This window comes from Aythya marila (genome assembly GCF_965140915.1).
Source record: "Aythya marila genome assembly, chromosome: 12".
Classification (NCBI taxonomy): Eukaryota; Metazoa; Chordata; class Aves; order Anseriformes; family Anatidae; genus Aythya; species Aythya marila.
In genome coordinates, this window is record NC_139053.1 from 10,210,427 (window position 1) to 10,228,753 (window position 18,327).

At 43.6% G+C, this 18,327-nt stretch overlaps 2 protein-coding genes across 3 annotated transcripts in view; one reads left to right on the plus strand and one right to left on the minus strand.

Annotated features, from left to right (window-relative positions):
* The first annotated feature begins 65 nt into the window (after window positions 1-65).
* On the plus strand, window positions 66-14,083 carry PSME3IP1 (proteasome activator subunit 3 interacting protein 1). Its single transcript, XM_082770020.1, has 7 exons — window positions 66-140; window positions 2,455-2,600; window positions 2,781-2,879; window positions 6,238-6,361; window positions 9,959-10,090; window positions 12,102-12,166; window positions 13,315-14,083. Exons 2-7 carry the CDS (start codon window positions 2,471-2,473, stop codon window positions 13,530-13,532), a joined length of 768 nt encoding a protein of 255 aa, XP_082626146.1. The 5' UTR covers window positions 66-140; window positions 2,455-2,470; the 3' UTR covers window positions 13,533-14,083.
* A 146-nt stretch (window positions 14,084-14,229) lies between these two features.
* Window positions 14,230-18,327, minus strand: part of CPNE2 (copine 2) — a 55,427-nt gene continuing 51,329 nt past the window's right edge. For both annotated transcript variants that reach the window (XM_082770018.1, XM_082770019.1), the window contains one exon: window positions 14,230-17,857. In XM_082770018.1, the coding sequence (XP_082626144.1) occupies window positions 17,750-17,857 (108 nt within the window). In that variant the 3' untranslated portion in view covers window positions 14,230-17,749. The remainder of the gene's footprint in view (window positions 17,858-18,327) is intronic.

Here is an 18,327-nt window from a genome sequence, read left to right on the forward strand (position 1 = left end):
AGGAAGCGCTCCCCTGATTGGCCGCCGCTGGGGGCGGAAGGGGCGGGGCGAGCGGGGCGGGGGGGGCTGGGCCTGCTGCATGGCGGCGCTCGGGGCCCGGCCGCGCCGCTCGCTCTGACGGGGCCCGGGCACGGGCACGGGTACGGGTACGGGTACGGGAACGGGAACGGGGGCGGGAGCGGGGGGGGAGGGCTGGGAACGGGGCGCGGGGCCGCTGAGGAGCGGGGTCGGGAGCGGGCCCCGGGGTGGCCGCTGCGCTCGGGCCGTGTGAGGCGCTCCCCGGGGCTGGCGGCGCGGGGCCGGGGCAGCGGGAGGCTGTTCCGCTTCATTTTTGGCTTTGTCGCCGTTCTGTCAGAGCGTTTTGTTCCCTGTCCAAACGGGCAGGTTGAGGTGGGGTGAGCGGGGATGCAGGCTGCCTTGTTTGGGCAGTGTCTGAGGAAGAAGGGAAGCCGTGCGGTTAGGGCCTGTGTTCAGGAGGGAGGTCCAACCTTCACGTTCTCCAAAGGTTTCCAGTTCCAGCCACTGTCAGAAGTGACGCTCTAAGAGCAGGCGTTCTGTGTGTTCTGGAAGCTGGACTCATCTTAATAACGGGTATTTGTCATACTTGGAAAAAAAAAAAGGAAAATCACCACCCCACAGTCAGGCCTTCCTTGCCCCACTTCTTAAAAGAAAATCCTTTTTTGTCTCGTTTTGATAATTCCCACCTTAAAAATGCATCATGCATCTAACAAGTATTTGTACTGTGTCCAACCTGGGTTTCTTCTGTGATCTCAATTTTTTGTTTGTATTGCAAACAGTACCTCATAGAAGTGTCAGTTTTCGTGAGAATTTCAGGACTGCTTTCTGCTGGAGTGGGTTCGTTGTGGTGTGGAAGATGGGCGGTAAACTGGTTCCTTCCATTATTTGAGTTACTGCATCCCGCCCTTCCTGGAAGAATAAATGGACTGGGTTCTCTTCCAGCGCTGAAATGCAAGCAGGGTGAGGTCCGAAATGGACAGTAATTAGCAGTGCAGGGGGCAATTATCTGTAGTTCTGAGGTACTTGTTGAAGTTACATCAAGGAAATATGAAGGAACTGGGCAGTAACTGCGCTGTTAGCATGCCTTTGGCTGAATAGCTATTGGGGCAGTGTTTATATTGTGCTTGTGTATAGGGGCGTGATGTAAGAAACAAGTTTTGTTTCTCCTCTAGTTTTTAGCATGGAGCTGGCAGAATAAATCTCGTTGGGAGGCACTTGAGTAGCACAAGCAGCTTGGCCTTACTTCATCATGGGGTTGTGGATCTTAAGACCTCGTGTTTCCTTCTTAGGCTGATTCCTTGGTGCATCTCCACCCTGGGCCTAGTCCTTGGGTATCAGGAGCTCAAAGCAGAGAAGGGGGTGCAGCATGTGAAGAGTCCGTCCAGATTTCTAATCCCAGCCCCATTTTAGCCCAAGGGAATTCCCTCCCTCACCTGCTGAGCACCGTAGACCTGACACAGGTTGGTCTCACACCCTGCTCCCTGCTCACTCCTCCAGTGCAGTGTGGCCAGGTCTGGCTCCAGGCACCCTGCTTCACAAATTTGTTTTCTTCGCTGCCTGCGTTCTGCTGGTGAGCTGTCGGAGCACAGGAGGGTGCCTGCAGCCGTGCCCGGTATGGGCTTGGACTGGGGCACGTCCACGTGCTCTTCAGGGATGATGTGCACAGTCTGCTTGGTACAGAGGTGCAGGGTGCTTTTGAAGATCAGGAAGTTTAGTTGGTAATTGCTGAAGTCTCACTGTTAAGCTCTTAGAAATGTGAAATATGTTCATGTATTGAATTCATTGAAAATAGGCAAGCTTTCTCAAGTTTTTACAGGATGAGTGAAAGGAATTCATGTAACAAATGTCATATCCTTTCCTTGGAGTAGAGGGGTATAAGAACTGAAATTAAAGGAGTGGGGATGCGGGTTTCTGTAAATTTATTTTTATTTTTTAAACAAGGTAAATCCAAGGTGGTGTGGGGAAAATTACATTGAAATAGGACTTCTGGAAAGGTGGCCTGAGGCAGACAACTAACAGGAAAGATGTAATTAGCAGAAAGAGTAAAGGAGGAGTAATAGGTGATGCCATCAGCCTTAGGTGCTATCACTCACATAGTTAGTGCTTATCTCGGTCAGTGCTTACTGTCTTCTGCCAGCTGCAGTTTTTAATTCATCCTCTAATTTTATTTGTCTTAAAAGTGTGCCTCTGAGACTTTGGACTATGGTGTAAGAATGCGATAGTAATATCTGCTTTACATTTTGGTATACTGTTCATGTCCCTGCTTCCGAAAAGCCCCTGCAGCAGATGTGCAACTGAGGAATGTTCGTTACCAATCAGTATCAAGTGCTCTCCGTGTTTAGTTTCTAGCCTCCACCCGTTTTCTCTTGCAAAGAACCTTCTGAGTGTAGCGGGTCTCTTTTCAGGGGGTGTCCTAATGTCATGTTGTGTTTTTAGGACAGGCTGTTCCACAATGGATGGGGGAGATGGTACTGCCGACCTTGTGATTAACAAGAGGTTTGTATCTGAAGCGGAGCTAGAGGAACGGCGAAAGAGAAGGCAAGAGGAATGGGAAAAGGTCCGAAAACCTGAAGATCCGGAAGGTATCGGATAGATTTTAATAACTGAAGGAAAGAGATCAGAGAATGTTTCACGTACATGGAGAACAGAAGTAAAAGTAGTAGCTTGTATTGTACAAGTTCAAAAGGTTTTCATATGAAGAAACTAAGAGCTGTTGTTTTTTTACACATCACCTAATTTCCTGATTTGCTCCTTCCTTACAGAATGCCCAGAGGAGGCATATGACCCACGTTCATTGTATGAAAGACTTCAGGAACAGAGAGAAAAGAAGCAGCAGGAGTTTGAGGAGCAGTTTAAATTCAGTAAGTACCACCATTTATTACTTTGAACAAAACCCAGCTCACTGCACGTTTTGTGTGCAGCAGCTGTATACATCATCTAAGGGACATGTCTGCATGTCTTGTTCCTCTCTGAGAGGGAAACTGAGATTTGAGGAAAGTATTCAAAGATATTCCTGCAAGTAACATACTGTTCTATGCACCAAGACAGCATTACACACATGTGAAACTCAAAAGTCGGTTACCTTTTTTAAGCTGCATTCCTGTAATGTCTAGAATATGAGGCTTATTTTGCACGTAAACCAAAAGAAAACAAAAAAGCTCTGGTACCAATTCATGGAAAAGTGGCAATGCAGTGTGGTTTTGTGACTTGAACTCATGCTTTAACACAAGACCATCCTATTTGAATAAATAAAAAATCTGTTGCAACAGGTGTTACATTTCCTAGCCATGATTAGGTGACTCAAAGTTTACTGAGTGATTTGAGGCTCAAGATTAGTGTTCAGAAGATGTAAACATACAGGAGTTGATTCTTCAAAAAGTAGATAGTGAACTTCTAGTGAAATTAAAACCTAATTTCTACTGACGTTTGAATTTCTAGTTTTACAGAAAAATCCTTTGCTTTGTATCACCTGTATGTGTGCTGCTGGGTACAAAGATGGTAATGAGAACTAGAAAATTATTAGTCAACCATTTTGGGAAAAAGGGAGCTATTGGCTTTATCTAAAGAGAAATGAGGATGATACTATGGGACTCCATTTTAAGGTGGGTTCTGATCGATTTTGGTTCTTTAGCTGGAATCCTTACCCTCAAGCTATTGTATTTTTTAAGCTTCATTTTGCAGAACTGGATTCTGTCTAGAAATTATCATGTGTTTGGGACGCAACAAAACTATGCTTAACCTCTAGTGATGGCAAAATGTTTGAGTCCTGCGAGGTAATGCTCCCTGGTGCTGCAGATGCTGTCAAGTGCATTACTAATTACTGTAACAGCCTTGCCAGTGTTGTAGCAGATGCTTTTGGAACCACCTCAGAATCCAAATTTCTTTGGGAGAAAATAAATGGGAAGAGCTACGTAAAGATCAGTGATGGGTGCATTATGGATCACTTGTTTACCTCATCAGAGTTCAAACCAATATGGCCATTTGTGACAAGATTTGTCTCTGATTTTGCCATAAAATATTCATAAATATTTTCTGTATCTATAGGAATTCTAGTGGAGTAGGGAAGAAGTTGTACATTCCTGCGTTCTCATCAGTCAGAACTGATGACGCAACATAGGAGAGAAACACCTTAATACTAATACTTGTGTCTGTTTAAACACAAACTTTAATCCTTTTGTATAGATAAAATCCAGGGATGCATACTAGCAGTTCTTCTCTTTGCTAGGTTATTCAGTATTGAAAGAATGTCTTCCAATGTTTATCTTTACATTTTTTAGTCTTTTAAATGAAAAATAATAGGAGTATCCTCTGAAAAGCTATTTAAAAATTTTTCTTTTTGAACACTGATGGTAATCAAAATTATGATAAATGGAAGTCATTTCCTGTCTCTTAATTTTCTTTTGTAGTTTTTAGTGGTGAAAAATGGAAAGTACGGGTAGGAGCATCAGTGCATTAAAGTCTTCAACTGTACCCACAGAATTTTTTTCAAGTGGAGAGTTTTTAGATTTTATTTCAGTAACGTTTGATCCAGGTCATTTTTGGTAATGTGACTAAGCAATTCTTGTCTAATTGTCTGCCAGAAATCTGACTGCTACCAGCCTAGGCATGTCTAAATTAATTGTTTCCTTTGCCAGTTTATATTACATCTGCAGCATCTTCCCTTTGGTACAGGAAATTTGTAAACCGAGTACTGGAATGAGAAGCATCTGTAAAAAGGGGCTATGAGAAGCAAACCAACCACTAATTTTAAGACAGCCCCTGCAGAATAACATAGACCTGCGAGCCTGGAGAACAAAACCTACTAGAGCACTATTTAGTAGTAGAGAATCTCCCCAGCTCTAGGGATTTCTGTCACTGCATCTTTGTAGATCAGGCAAACAAAGAATGAAATGAATTCATGTCTCTTAGTTCAGAAAATGTCCAGTTTTTGACAGCTCTTGCTGTCTGTTTGAAGGAATCCTTGTCAGGAATGAATGCTACAGTTTACTGTTTGTAGATTCAGGAGCAGTCTGTAAAAAAGTAACCTCAAATTATACATGTAACTGATTTCTAGACCTTTTCTGTCAGGGACAGAAGCTTCCCGATTATCGGTGTAAATGGATTTCTTAGCTTTTCATTTGAGTGAGTAGGACTTGACTATGTGGGTGAAGATTTAAAAAAAATATATATCTGCCTCATGTAAAGGCCTAACAATCCTCTTATGAAATTTAATACAAGGTGGTGTTTGGGTTCGGGTTTTCTCAGACTGACTACAAGCAGCAAGACTTGGTCTTTCTAACAAGTAATTTTTACTACCTCTCTAAATAAATCATTTTGATGGGGGAGATGTTGAGCATTTGCAGATCAAAGTAAAAGACCTTCCTACTGCAGTAGCATTTACTTTCTTTAAAGTAGGGTAGCATGTTTAGAGAGAATTCAGTTTTAATAGGAAGATAAGAATTGCCTGGTGTCTATTTATTTGTTTCTAACAGGCATCAACATCAGTTAAGTAAGTAATTGTTTGCTTTAAGAAAATGTACGTCTTATTTGGAGGTGAGATTTTGGGGAAGAAGTAATGTGTTTTTTCCAATTACTGGGTTAAGAACAGACTCTAAGGAGACAGCCTAAAACTTCATGTCTGAAACCAAAACAAGAATTATATCATTACTTAATGTGGTTATTATTTGTTTCATGTAACTTATTCCAAATAACATTTCAGCATTAAGAAAAGGCTGCTTTTGTGAATTGTATCAGCAAGTTTAATAGTATTATACTGCTCCTACACATTTTGCCTTACTATTCTCTGTAGGAATAGCATTGTGGCTGAACTGTGTTAGTCTGTTGTGGTTTTTCTTGTAGAAGTGTTTAAGAGTTTGGGCTTGTTAGCATCCAGTATCTTTAACCATAAAGTATTGGTGATTAGAGAAGGCAGCAGGTAGCTTGTCCTTTGTGGGGTCTGGTTTGTACCCATTACTTGGCAAGACAGTGCAAGTGCTAGAGCGCACGCCTCACTCAGTCACCCAGGACTCTAGTCCCTGCATTCCCAGTGACTTTGCTGAGGCAGAATATTTTGCACAATATTAGGAATATCATCTGCAGGGTACGGCTGGTAAATTTCACAGCGCAGTTTGAAATTGCCGGATGAAAATTGTCCTAAAAGAATGGCAAAGTGATGTAAGGTGAATGGCTGCTTCCCGGATGGCTTGAGTTTATTAATATGCATTCTCTTACTTTTTTCAGAAAATATGGTAAGAGGCTTAGATGAAGATGAGACAAATTTCCTTGATGAGGTTTCTCGGCAGCAAGAGCTAATAGAAAAGCAACGAAGAGAAGAAGAGATGAAAGAACTAAATGAATACAGAATATCCTTTGCTAATATAGCTGGTGGCTATATATAGGGGGTTAAGAGTCTGGGCTGTAGTTTTGGTCTGTCATTCACATTCTGTATATAAATACAGCTGCTTTACAGAACATGAGCAGTGATAGCTTTTTAAAGTTGAATGTTTTTATTGTAGCTTGGATCTCCCGCAGTAATGTTTGATTCCCACTCTCTGTCTTCAACACTTTTCCCACTCTCTCCCTCCGCGTTGACTCTTTTTTTTCTTACTGATACCATAGCTAAAAAGAGAAGAACATAAAGGAAGAAAGCCTACTGCTTCTCATCTTTTGCTTTTTTCCCATAAGTATTCTTGTCTTGCAGCCAACTGCATATTGGCCGTTTTTAATGTACCTGTTTGAAATAACATTGTAGTTGCTCTTTCTGTTATTCTTCTTGAAGTATTAGCTTTGTTTTCCCTTGCTGATAGCTGCAGGATGAGAAATTAAATGAAAGTGAACCAGCTGTGTGGATACACTGACTTTCTTCAGGGAAGGCAGTGGCTGTGAAGGTTCAGCTGCTCTGGGAAATACAGATGTTAGGCAGTACTAAAAACAGGCCGGTTCCATTTTAAGTGCCAGCTCCTCACAAAGACATGCTAGAGAGCAGTATAGGGTGCTTTTTCTTTAGTGCCAAACAGGGAACATTGGGAATGATTTTAGGATTGCTCTCTGTGCTCAATGCTGTTTTGTGAGGTTTTACCTCATCTGTGATGGTTCCTTTGCTTTCTAATGAAAACTGTTGCTTAAAGTCATCACTGAACGAAGTGCAAGTTCTCAAGGATTCTTTAGTGTAAATGAAAGAGTTTGAAGACTGAAAGAAGAGCAAGCAGCTCGTATTTATGAGGTGAGCAAAATATTCAGCAAATAAAGCTAAGTAGCACCAATGCTACAAAGAAATTCATTTATGAAAAGGCAATACAGATGCATTTTAATTACTTTTTATTTTTTTTAAACTTCAGAAGTAGGCCATAGTTGGCTGGTGGACTTGGCATATTTCCTTGGCTTGTTGGATCTGCTGATGGGGTATTCACAGGATATATTTAGGTTCTGTGGCAGTTGCTTGAGGGTCTGGCTAATGCAGGGATGTGCAGTATAAGATCGTGCTGTGGAAGCAGCTGACAGCTCTAGTTAGGTCACATACATCCAGGGGTGAACCATACCAGCCCAGAAGGAATCTGCTGTTGTCTTGAATTAGCCACATAACACATTGATCCCTGAATTTACAGAGCAGGGCCTCTACATGCATACTGAACCTCAATCCTTGCAGTCTTAGAATCAGCCAGCTTTATATCCAAAGTCTTGCTGTAAATTGTAGAACTTACTGCTAATGGGCTGGAGGGAGAGAGAGAGGATGCTTTATAGTCACCTCATTTTGTGAGAAGCTGAGTTTTTCCCATGCATTAACTTGTTCCTTTTGACTTTTTTAAACATAATATTGCAAGCACCTCCAGAGCAAATTGCAAAATGGCGCGTGGGTTTAAAATTTTTGGTGGCATTCTTTCAAAACGTAAAAGGTGTTTTTTCAGCGTTGAGCACGTGTAGACTTTTACTACTGGTTTGTCACTATGGTGACAGAATGCAGTGGGCATTGCTAAATGTGCTGGGTCATTAGGCACTGTGCAGGAGTTCCTCCAAACTAATAAATGGAATGTCAACCCAATGGGTTTGATTATATGGTCATTTTCCTGGTAAAAGATCCAATTTAAGCTACCCAGAGGCATTAACTCCATAGTAAAAACCTACGTCAATATTGTACCCCAGAGCTTTTTTCTTTCTTTTTTTCCCTACTTTTTTAAGGTCAAACAATCATGAAACCATACATCTTAATGCTAAACACGCCTTGGAATACTTTGATGCACTCTCAGGCATAAGAAGTTCATGTGCATGGATGCATAGGAATTTTGCTTCCTCTTATATGAATAACTAGGTTTATTTTGCTCCTTACCCTGCCCTTTCAGCATTGGTCTGACTGTTTAAAGATTTAAAGATTGATTATTTTAAGCCAGTTCAAAGAAGTGTTAGAGAGCAGCAGCATCTTGTCTTATAACCCAAGTGTAGAAATCCCCTCCAAGAAGCAGGCTGTATTGTAGGACATCATTTTTAAATGCAGATGATATTTGATTGAGCTGTTTATTTTTAATGTAGTTCTCCTGAGACATTTCTTGGCTAGGTAAAGTGTTGCATCCATTAATGACAGCAGTACTTATAAAGTCTCTTAAAACGTGCTGTCTCTGGTGGATCGGGAGTATTAGGAGAATGGCATCCTGGATAGAAGTGAAAAGCCTGTAGTTCTCTGTCTCTTAAAAGTTTTTGGGTTTGTCAATCAGGCTTTTGTGGTGCAATATTAGACTGTAATATGGTCATTAACTTAAATGTGGAAGTTGAAAGCTGCGGTGTGTGGAATCGTGTATTGCAACATCAAACTCTGTGACACAATGCGCTTTCAGATTGCTTCTGATAGCCACAGGATGGCACTCCTGTGCCATGATAGGCGTTGGAACAGTCTGGTTTGGGCTGAGGAGAGTCAGGTTAGTTGAGGTAGGGAGCAGTCTGGGTTGCTGTTGTATCCTTAGGAAAATCAAGTAAGCAAAATCTAAAAGTGTTTGGTGACTTTGAGTGTGCCACTTCAAAACAAGGCGTTGATTTTTAATTTGCAGATGTTGAGGGGGAGTTGAAAGGGCTGTGACCTTAACTATATGGTCCATAAATAGAAATTTCACTATTCAGCATTTATGTGCAGTAGGTGGGACACACCTGTGAAACTCGGGGCTTGTGGTTATGTTGGCTGGTTGATGGAATTGTAGTCAGAGAATAAACTGGTGGAAAGCTAGATTTAATGGTGTAAACAAATACCCTTTTAAATCAGCTTAACTTTCCTTTGCTATGTGCAGTCTTTTGGGTGAATGTTTGAACACGTGCACCCGTAATCAGATCTGTCTCCTTCCTTTTGAGGTTGCTGTTACTGGCAGCAATGGCCTTGTGACTCTTACAGAGATGGGTTGAAAAGTTATCTTGATAAATACTGATACAGAAAATTGAGCTGTTTCACTTTGGTAGGCTGAAGTCTGCAGGGTTCAGCCTAAGAGAGGTTTGAGCATTGAAGCTGAGACCACATATTACTACTTAGTGCTTTTTAAGGATTAGGGATCAGAGCAGCAAATTTGAATTACAAATGGGTTGATCGAGATCAAAGGGGGAAGTACTGGATTGCCCTTTTTTCTTATTTGTTTTTGGCCCAGTCTGACCTCGTTTCTTTCCTAAGACCTTCAGGAAAAGACAGGGCAATGTACATGTATGGTGCTGGATGTGTTGGGTGTTTGACCTTTCTGACTCCTGAACAGCAGCTCCTAATCTGCTGCCTGGGGGTATTTGAGAGGAGAGCTGGTATTGATGCACAGAGGGTGAAGTCTCTTCTGTCCTGACCGAATGTGCCAGCTAAATGACATTACAAATAACTTGCTTTTGATAGGAGATGTGAATGAACTTCAGTTGCTGCTGTCAGCAGTGCTGGCTAAGTATGTCAGGGAGAAAGTGTCTGTTTTCTCCTTTCCTTCCTGGTTGATCCTTAACCCTTAATTCACAGCACTCTCACCAAAGTGGGAGTCAGTATGGACCCAAAGAAGGAAGCTGAGAAGAAATTGCCCATGAAGTCAGTGGAAAACAAGAACAAATTCTCTCAGGCAAAGCTGTTGGCAGGAGCTGTGAAACACAGAAGGTTAGTTTCACACCTCTATAAAAGCATGAGGAATGGGAACCTAGTTAGCAGTGTAAAGGGAGGCAGGCCAAAACTGCCTCCAGAGAATGAGGTGTGAACCTTAGCCCTAAAGAAAAAAGGGGGGAGGTACAAGAAAAGACCAGCCTTGTTTCCATAGGTTCTCACAAACTGTTGGAGAAACATGAGGCAATTCAAATAGATAAGCATGTGTAAAGCAAGTGGGTAGGCTCTTCATTCTAGACTGCCAGGCTTGGGCAATCCTGCTATGGGTTCCTAGAGGCAATCTGTTTTACAACTCTTTGAAAATATCAGTGTTAACCCCACTCGTGCAGTTTGACTCAGATTTGCATATTCTATCAACCTACGTTATCTGTGTTGAAAATTTATTATCTTAGTTATTGCTGGGAGCAGCGTGGGGAGGATGTACATTGTGAGAGAAGAACTTTGTGCAGCAATTTAATCCCAAGGTCATCAGACAAACTTCCCATGTTCCTCACTGACATGCACTGATACATCAGCACCCTTTCCGTCCCAGAGGGAACGGCAGTTGGCCGTGTAATTTGTTTGCTATTTTGATCTTAGCCTGCAAACACAGCTGCTGATGTGCTATGGGTTGTGTTAAATTAGGCATCTGGGACCAGACTTATTTCTCCCGGACGAATCATCTAGTACTTAAAACAAATCTGACATCTAGAAATTCAGGCACTGATTTTGAATCTGTCCCAGAGAATGAGAGATTATTTTAGAAGCTTAAGTTACAGAGTAATGTTTAGCTACCTGTACAGCAGTGCTTGCGTGTCTGTGAAAACTGAAGTTAAGCTCTTCTACACTAAGTCTATGGGGGTTTGGGTAGTTTGGCTTTTTTAGGGGGAGGGGAAAACAAAAACAAAACAACCTAAGTGATAGAGAGCAGCCAACAATGCTTTTTTGCTGTAACTACTATTGCTTAACACAGTGGGATGTAGGGAAGGAGATGGTGTGTGCTTAATGGCACATCTAAAGCCTGCAGATGGCATCTATTTGGAGAGAGCATCTTAACTGTGACATGTCAGTGCCATCACAGACTTTCTTTCTATTTTTGCTGTCTTATTTTCTGTTGCAAACTAGCCAAAACCGGGCTAGCATGAATTCAACGTCTGCTCTCAGAGTTTTGTAGTTTGCCTGCACAGGACTTTTACTAATGAAACCTCCCTGCACAGAGTGACCTTTCAGCTGGACTTCGTGTCCTGACAGGGACAGAAAAGAGTTAATACATATTCAATACAAATATGCTGGTACTTCATCACTTCAGTTCATCACAGCTGAAGCTGGGAAGCATTTGTTTATATGGATGGCTTAGAGTCAGGAACGTGCAAGAGGATGAAAGAGAAACTAAGCAGTGACAAGGAGGAGCTACAGAAGCTCTGATGAGACAGAAGCCCAAATAATGCTCCCTTCCCCAAGCACCGCTTTGGAACCAAAAGGGTCCCCCTTATACTTCTAGGTCAGACACTGCAGATGTCTGAGAAGTGCTGCAAAACTTACTGGGTGTGAGATTTCTAGATGTTTTAGAACAGGGTCTCTACGTGCCTGAGTGAAAGAAACCCTGGAAGGGGAAGTACACTGACATTGGACCTGCAAGTGTGGTAATTGTCCGCTTGCTACTGTCAACCCTCGTTACGTGGGGTGGTCGAAACTCGTGTAGTCATTCCTGATCTCCTCTAGGGTTTTCCGTCTGCATAGGAGTCCTGCAGTTAGCTCTGGTTACTGGGAAAGAGGGCTGGCTTGGATTCCCAGAGGCGTGTTTCTATTTCCTGGGTGAACAGAGGGTACATGCAGTGTGGGTGCTGACTCCAGGATCCTGCCATATTCCCCGAGGAGCCCCAGTTCACAGCAGTTAGCAGTGGTGATGGTGCCAGGGGACCCTGCTGGAATTCACTGTAGTGTTTGAGGCGAAAATGTGACTTTTAACTTCACAGTAATGAAGTGATTGCTTATGAGTAACAAGACGATTTCTTATTTTTTTCCACAGTTCAGATGGTGGGAATAGCGTGAAGAGGTTGAAATTAGATACTGATCATGAAGAAAAGAATCAAGGTACGTCCTGGTTTCTGCAGTCGGGAAGCTGTCTGCCTCTCAGCTGAACAGCAACTGACTTAGTGTTAAATCTGATAGAGGATTTGCTTTTCTGCTCCTTCATTATGCCAGGCAGCACAGACTTTGGTTGGCATGTTACCTCCTAAAGCAGTAGAAATGGTAACTATAGGCACTGACAGCCTTTGTAGAAAGTAAGGCTGGAAGGAACCTCTGCTGGTTACTGGTCTGTCCCCTGCCTAAACCATTTCTGACAGACGACTGTCTAAGCTGCTCTTAAATCTCCACAGACAGAGATTGTGCACCCTCCTTAGGCAGTTCATTCTAATGCTGAACTGATTTTACCCTTAAAGTGTTTTACCTGATAAACTCGTAGGAGTCTCCTTAGCTGCATTACGAGCCGAGTGCTTCTCTATCAGCCAGAGGTGTGGAGAACGGATCATTGCCTTCCTCTTCACAGCAATTGGTGTATTTGTATATCTCCACTGTTAACTCCTCATGCTACAAAGAGATCTTGTCCGTCCCGAAACCAATTTATTTCAGAAAGTTATGAGCAGCTAGGAAGAAAAATTAAGTTGCATTTCAGTCTTAGCTGTCAGGGCTGCAATTGATTTGCTGTCAAGGTACTCTGACACAAATAGGGTGAGCTGCAGTTGTGTAATGACAACCCAATGCACTTCCTGAATCTCCTTCTGTTCAGTAAACTTTCAGAACACTGGAAAAAAATTAATTAGCTGTGGAAGATGGAAGACATTGACTTAGCAGAGCACTGGAATGAAACTTTTTCCCAACTATGCTGTTATATTAGAAAAAAAAATCAATTACACAAAGCAGAGCTATTTATTCTTATTTGGTGGGTTTGGCATTTGACAACCATCAAACTGACAACTTTAGAATAAAAATATGTAATGCCAGCGTAGAGCTGGGCATAACTATGATGAAAAAAAAAAATCTCCTGAGGTAGCAAGTCCTTCCTGTCAGGATAGCTTTAGTGCAGTGTAAAGCTGCCTTACGCTTTAATTAAATCCTGCAATCATCCACTGATATGGTAATAGCATGCAGCAATTCCTGGGCTGATTAAACAATATATATATATATACATATATATATTTTCTGCACTCTTGTTTTTGACTGAGGTACCTCTCTTCCAGAAAAACCGTCCTGTGTTCCCTTGGGGAGCAGCTCAGTGGGAGGCTCCACGGTCCACTGTCCCTCAGCAGCAGTCTGCATTGGGATCCTGCCTGGCCTGGGCGCGTACTCGGGCAGCAGCGATTCGGAGTCCAGCTCGGATAGCGAAGGCACTATTAATTCCACTGGAAAGATCGTCTCTTCTGTCTTTCGTAGCAACAGTTTCTTTGATGGCCCATAACAAAATCCCTCCGTGTGTAATGTAGTGCAGAGTATCTTCCAAAGCCCTGATGGATGCTTGATGCATCCTTCTGCCCGATATAATATTTCTAGCTAACCTCTCAACTTTAATACATTCAGATACTTCTAAAATAACTCATTGAATTTATTTTTTGTTAAATATTTTTTTTTTCTTCCCCAACTTTCCATTTCTGGGGTTCATACTGAGCCTGAGGTAGAAAGGCTGCCACCCTAAACCAGAAGGCACACCTTGAAATGCAATTAAGGTCTGGGAGTAGGGAGGAGAGCGCCTTATCTTTTAAAATTCTTATGGAAGGAAAGAATTCTGATGGTCTAAGAGGTTTATACAAGACTAACAGGCAAAAAAAAAATACTCACTTGAAGCACTGAAGTCTTGTAGAAACGGCCATGTGTTCTGTTCTTAAAATGTCATTTTTATTCTGTATTTGAGAAATGGGGGCAGAACAAAAATCAAGCAGATGGTGAAGTGTAGATTGCCATGACACTGTAAAGAAGTTTTCGTGTTACATGATTAAAGACATTCTGAATGCATTTTTTTACTTTGGCTCGTGCCATTCATAGTTGTTCCCATTCCATTAAGTAATTTCTGCTCTACTCAGCCAGCCCCTTCCTCAAACTGCTGCTGTACAAGAGAAGTGCAAGCCAGCCTCCTACAAATGAAGAGACAGTGATGCAAAACTCTTGTTCTGAATGAGTTCAGAGAATCTGTCGTTGACTGTTCTACTCAAAGCCCATTGCTCCTGCATCAGTGCTTGGAAAGTCATTCAGCTCTTCTGCCAGAGCATCCTGAAGTGTGAGTACAAGAGTGGGTGGGATATCCCAGTTCAGTCAAACCTCTGTGCATTTGGAGAACTCCATCATCCTTTCCAGTAACAAGGCAGGCAGCTGTTGAAGTTCTGCAGAATTTAAGAAACCTTCTCATGGTTTATAGGTGGTGTGGATGAGGGAGACAGACCTGAGCAAGACGTCGAGTCTGAGAGGCAAGGGTCCTTCCTCTTCCTCCCTGCATGCACGTAGCACTAGTGGGAAGTTGGTGGGTTGGAACAGCTGGACTTCAGTGTGCAAAGGTGGAAATGTCTTTATGACAGTCTCCCTCGTGGCAATCCTGCTCTGCTTACTAGACTCAGAAGTGTATGAGCTTCAGTGAACACACTCTTGTGTGTGTACCAAAGGGCAGGTATCTGTGTGTGACACTAAGAAATGTGGAGGACAGCAGATGAGATAAAAGCAGAGAAAGCCAAAGGGCTTCATGCCTTATCTCATGTGTTGAACTTTCCCAAAGGAAACAAGGAGAGCTGTGCTCATGCTCAAGCTACCCTTAGCCAAATACTCCTCCTGTTTGCAAAACTGTCCCTCAATCAGGAGTGTAAGATAATAATTCCTCGTTGTTTTAGGCAACCTGGCACCTCTTTTGTTTGCTCTAGAATTGCTGTTACCTTTCCTAGCTACTATAAGTATGGTACTTCTATGTGGAAAATACCTAGATCTTTTGATGCCTCTGACTTTCATCACACTTAACGACAGAGTGAAATGGAAGTGGTGCACCGAAAAAAGCCTGTTCAAAATTGCATGTGCAAGAGCCTTGTGTAGCTGGAGTGAGAGGGGGAGGTGTCTGTGCCTGACGTTAAGGTAGACAGATAATGTCTCTAGAAAGTCAGAACAGCCTGCCCTGTCTGAGCATACTGGGGCCGTTTTCATAAATGTTGTGTGGTTTTTTTTTGTTGTTGTTGTTTTTTGTACAGCTGCTCTCCAAGCTGTTAGATTCAGGTGGAAATATGGAGTGGGATTTGGCAGCCAGTTGTGGGCAGATGTGGTCCACAGGGACTGCAGGTGTGAGCAGGAAAGGGGTGCTGGCGGTCATGCTGGACCCTACATGACCAAGAGGGGACGTAATTCAGTAAAAGCTGGCATGAAAGAACCCTTTTTCCTCTTGTTCCTAGAAGAGCAGGAATGCAGCGCTTGGGGAGCACCAACCTTTGAGCCTGAGTTGCCTCCAGCAAGCTGTTCTTGTGGCCTGGCCCATCTGGGCAAACTGCAGAGCAGTCCCAGCGAGACAGTGAGTCCGTCGGGCCCATTCACCTTCTGACAGTTGGAAGTTGTTTGTGTTATAATACCTACGTGCACTCCGAGATAGCTGGCGCTTGGAGCGTGCAAGGGACAGATAGCACAGAGACAAACTGGAAGTAGCAGCTGTGGCAGTAACCCTGCCCTGGAGCCGGCACGCCGGGGAAGGAATCCAGTAGCTCCATCGTTTCATGGGGGACTTAAGATACATTTTAAGGATTTTTCTTCTCTTAGGCATGACCGTGTAGTGTGTGCTTCATCTCTTCTCCAGGGACAGCTTCATAAACTGCTTGTTGTCTGTGTTCGTTGTTAAATGCTTCAGAGAGGTGTTAAAAAAATGACAAACCCCCACAAACATGCTACTAGCAGAGGAGCTTACTAGCTAGTGCAGCTGTATACGAGGTTTTCTTATGAAAATATTTTTCCAGGGTTACAGACTTTGATCTGGAAGCTGTGTGTTTCAGAGCCTGCATGGCCAGCAGCTGAGCTGTGTACAGTGTTATTTTTAAATAAGTCACCATTCAAATACTGCTTCCCCATTTGGAAGAGGGTTGATGTCAGGTTTTTTTTTTTCTCCTTCTAGAGAGCTTTGCAAAGCAAATATTTCACCAGGCAGAACACCCCTCCCCTCAAGGCTGAGGCTGGCATGGGGCCTCATGCTCACATACACACGGATTGGCTCCAGTCTTCACTCAGTTGGAGGTGGAAAGGGTTTAGGGAGAATGGAAGTCATCTACTTGAGTCCGAAATAAGGTTGAATCACTGGCCACGCCTGCGCTATATTCAACTATTTAACCTGTGAACTTCAAAGGGCTCCAATCTAATTAACAGCAGAACAAAGCGACAATTAGCACTGAAGATGGCACAAGGCTTTCGGTAGCTCAAAGGAACTGCTTGGAGCAGGATTTCTCTCTTTGTGCACTACCACAACCCATCTTCTGTGCAGCAGGGTGAGCTTCTGACCTGGCAGACCTCCCATACCCCATTGCAGTTTGCAGGGTCACTGCAGTTTCTCCAGGCACACCTTGGCTCAGGCACTGAGTGCTGACGGGGAGGTGGGGGGGACTCTGCCTCCCCCAGGACATTGCAGGTCACCTCCACCCTTGTTGAATCAATCCAGGTGCTGCAGGGTCCCACGTTGTTAATGGCACAGGGGCGATCCTGGGGCACAGCGAGCGAAAACATTGAGCGTGGGGTGAGTGGTGCTGCTGGGTTATAGCCTGTGCTGAGGTGCAGGAGCAGCCCCATCGCTTACTGCTGCATCACTGGGGCTGTGAAAGCTCCTGGAGGAACAGCCCTGTTTGCTATTGGTGTGCCCATCAGGTTTCTTGCTTTTTTTTTTTTTTTTGGCTCTCAGGAGAGTTTGTGGCTTTTGAGAGAACTGTGGCTGAAAAAAAAAAAAAAAAAAAAAAAAGAATTACACCTGGCCTTAAACCATGGATAGTGAGGAAGGACCATCACCTGTGAGGCTGCAAACCACACCATGCTGCTCACCTGTCCCCAGTCCCTCGCAGGGACAGTGCCGCCAATATCCTGGTTGCAAAGAGCGAGGGCTGTGGGACCAGGATCTCCCAAGTACCCAAACCGCTGGCCTCTGGGCCTTGGAAGGTGCTCCCAGACCAGTCCAGATGGGAGACACGTTTTTAAATGTCCAAGTTTCTTTATTAACCTGAGTATAACAAATATAACATGTACACAGTATAAAAATGAACATAGAGCATGACAGAGGTACAGGTACAGCAAAGATACATGACCTATACAATGACCAGTTCATTGAATGATAATAATAATAATATATTAAGCATTTCGTTGCTTGGAAAAAGCAAGTTTTGATTGTAAAAATTGTATCCTGTTCCACTAAAATTATACAAAGTACATTCAATACTGAAAAGTGACTCAACAGAGCAGGACCAGGGCACGGCTGGCCTCTTGGTGTTACCTCAGGCTGGGACTGTACAAAATGAATCCAGATGCTTCTCTGGGATGAGTTTTAAGAACTTAACAATTAAATTAAAAAGTACAAAACCGTGTGTTTCAGGGAGGGTATTCTTCATTTAAAAGCATGTGGCACATGCGCTCTTGGTGGCACCAACAGACTTCAGCGACATGCAGATGGCGCCGCCGGGCACGGCGCTACGCAGGCTCCGAGTTGATGGGGGGCAGATTTTGGTGCTTGAAGTACTGCACAACTTGCTGGGGCAGCTCTGCCAGCACAGCTTTGGCCAGTGTTTCCTTGGGGGCCTGCAGGCAAAAAGCAAAAAGAAACACCAACATAAGATGGCTACAGGGACTGGGCAAGCACTTGCCAAGCTCTGCCATGCAGGAGAGGCTTAATACCCCTTGAAGCTCTGTGACAGTCAGCACTTTGTACACCTGGGAGTGTTCTGTGTGCTACGTCTTCCTTCCAGGAGATAATTCTGGCTGCTGCCCCTGCGTGTCTTGCAGCGCTGATTCAGGCGGTTAGTGGCAGTGTGTCTCCACGGGATGTGGGGTTTAGAGCTAGGGCAAAGCAGGCAGCTTGGGAGATGGCAGAGCCCAGTGGGAGCGTGCCAAGTGCTCACCCTTTTGCCTCCGGCTGCCCCTTGAATGGCTCCCAAACCTTTCAGCATCTGCTGGGGTTGCCTCACTTCCAAGGTGAGAACCACACAACAGTTCAGCTTGGAAGGGACCCTTAAAGATCACCCTGTCCGCCCCTCCCTGCCATGGGACAT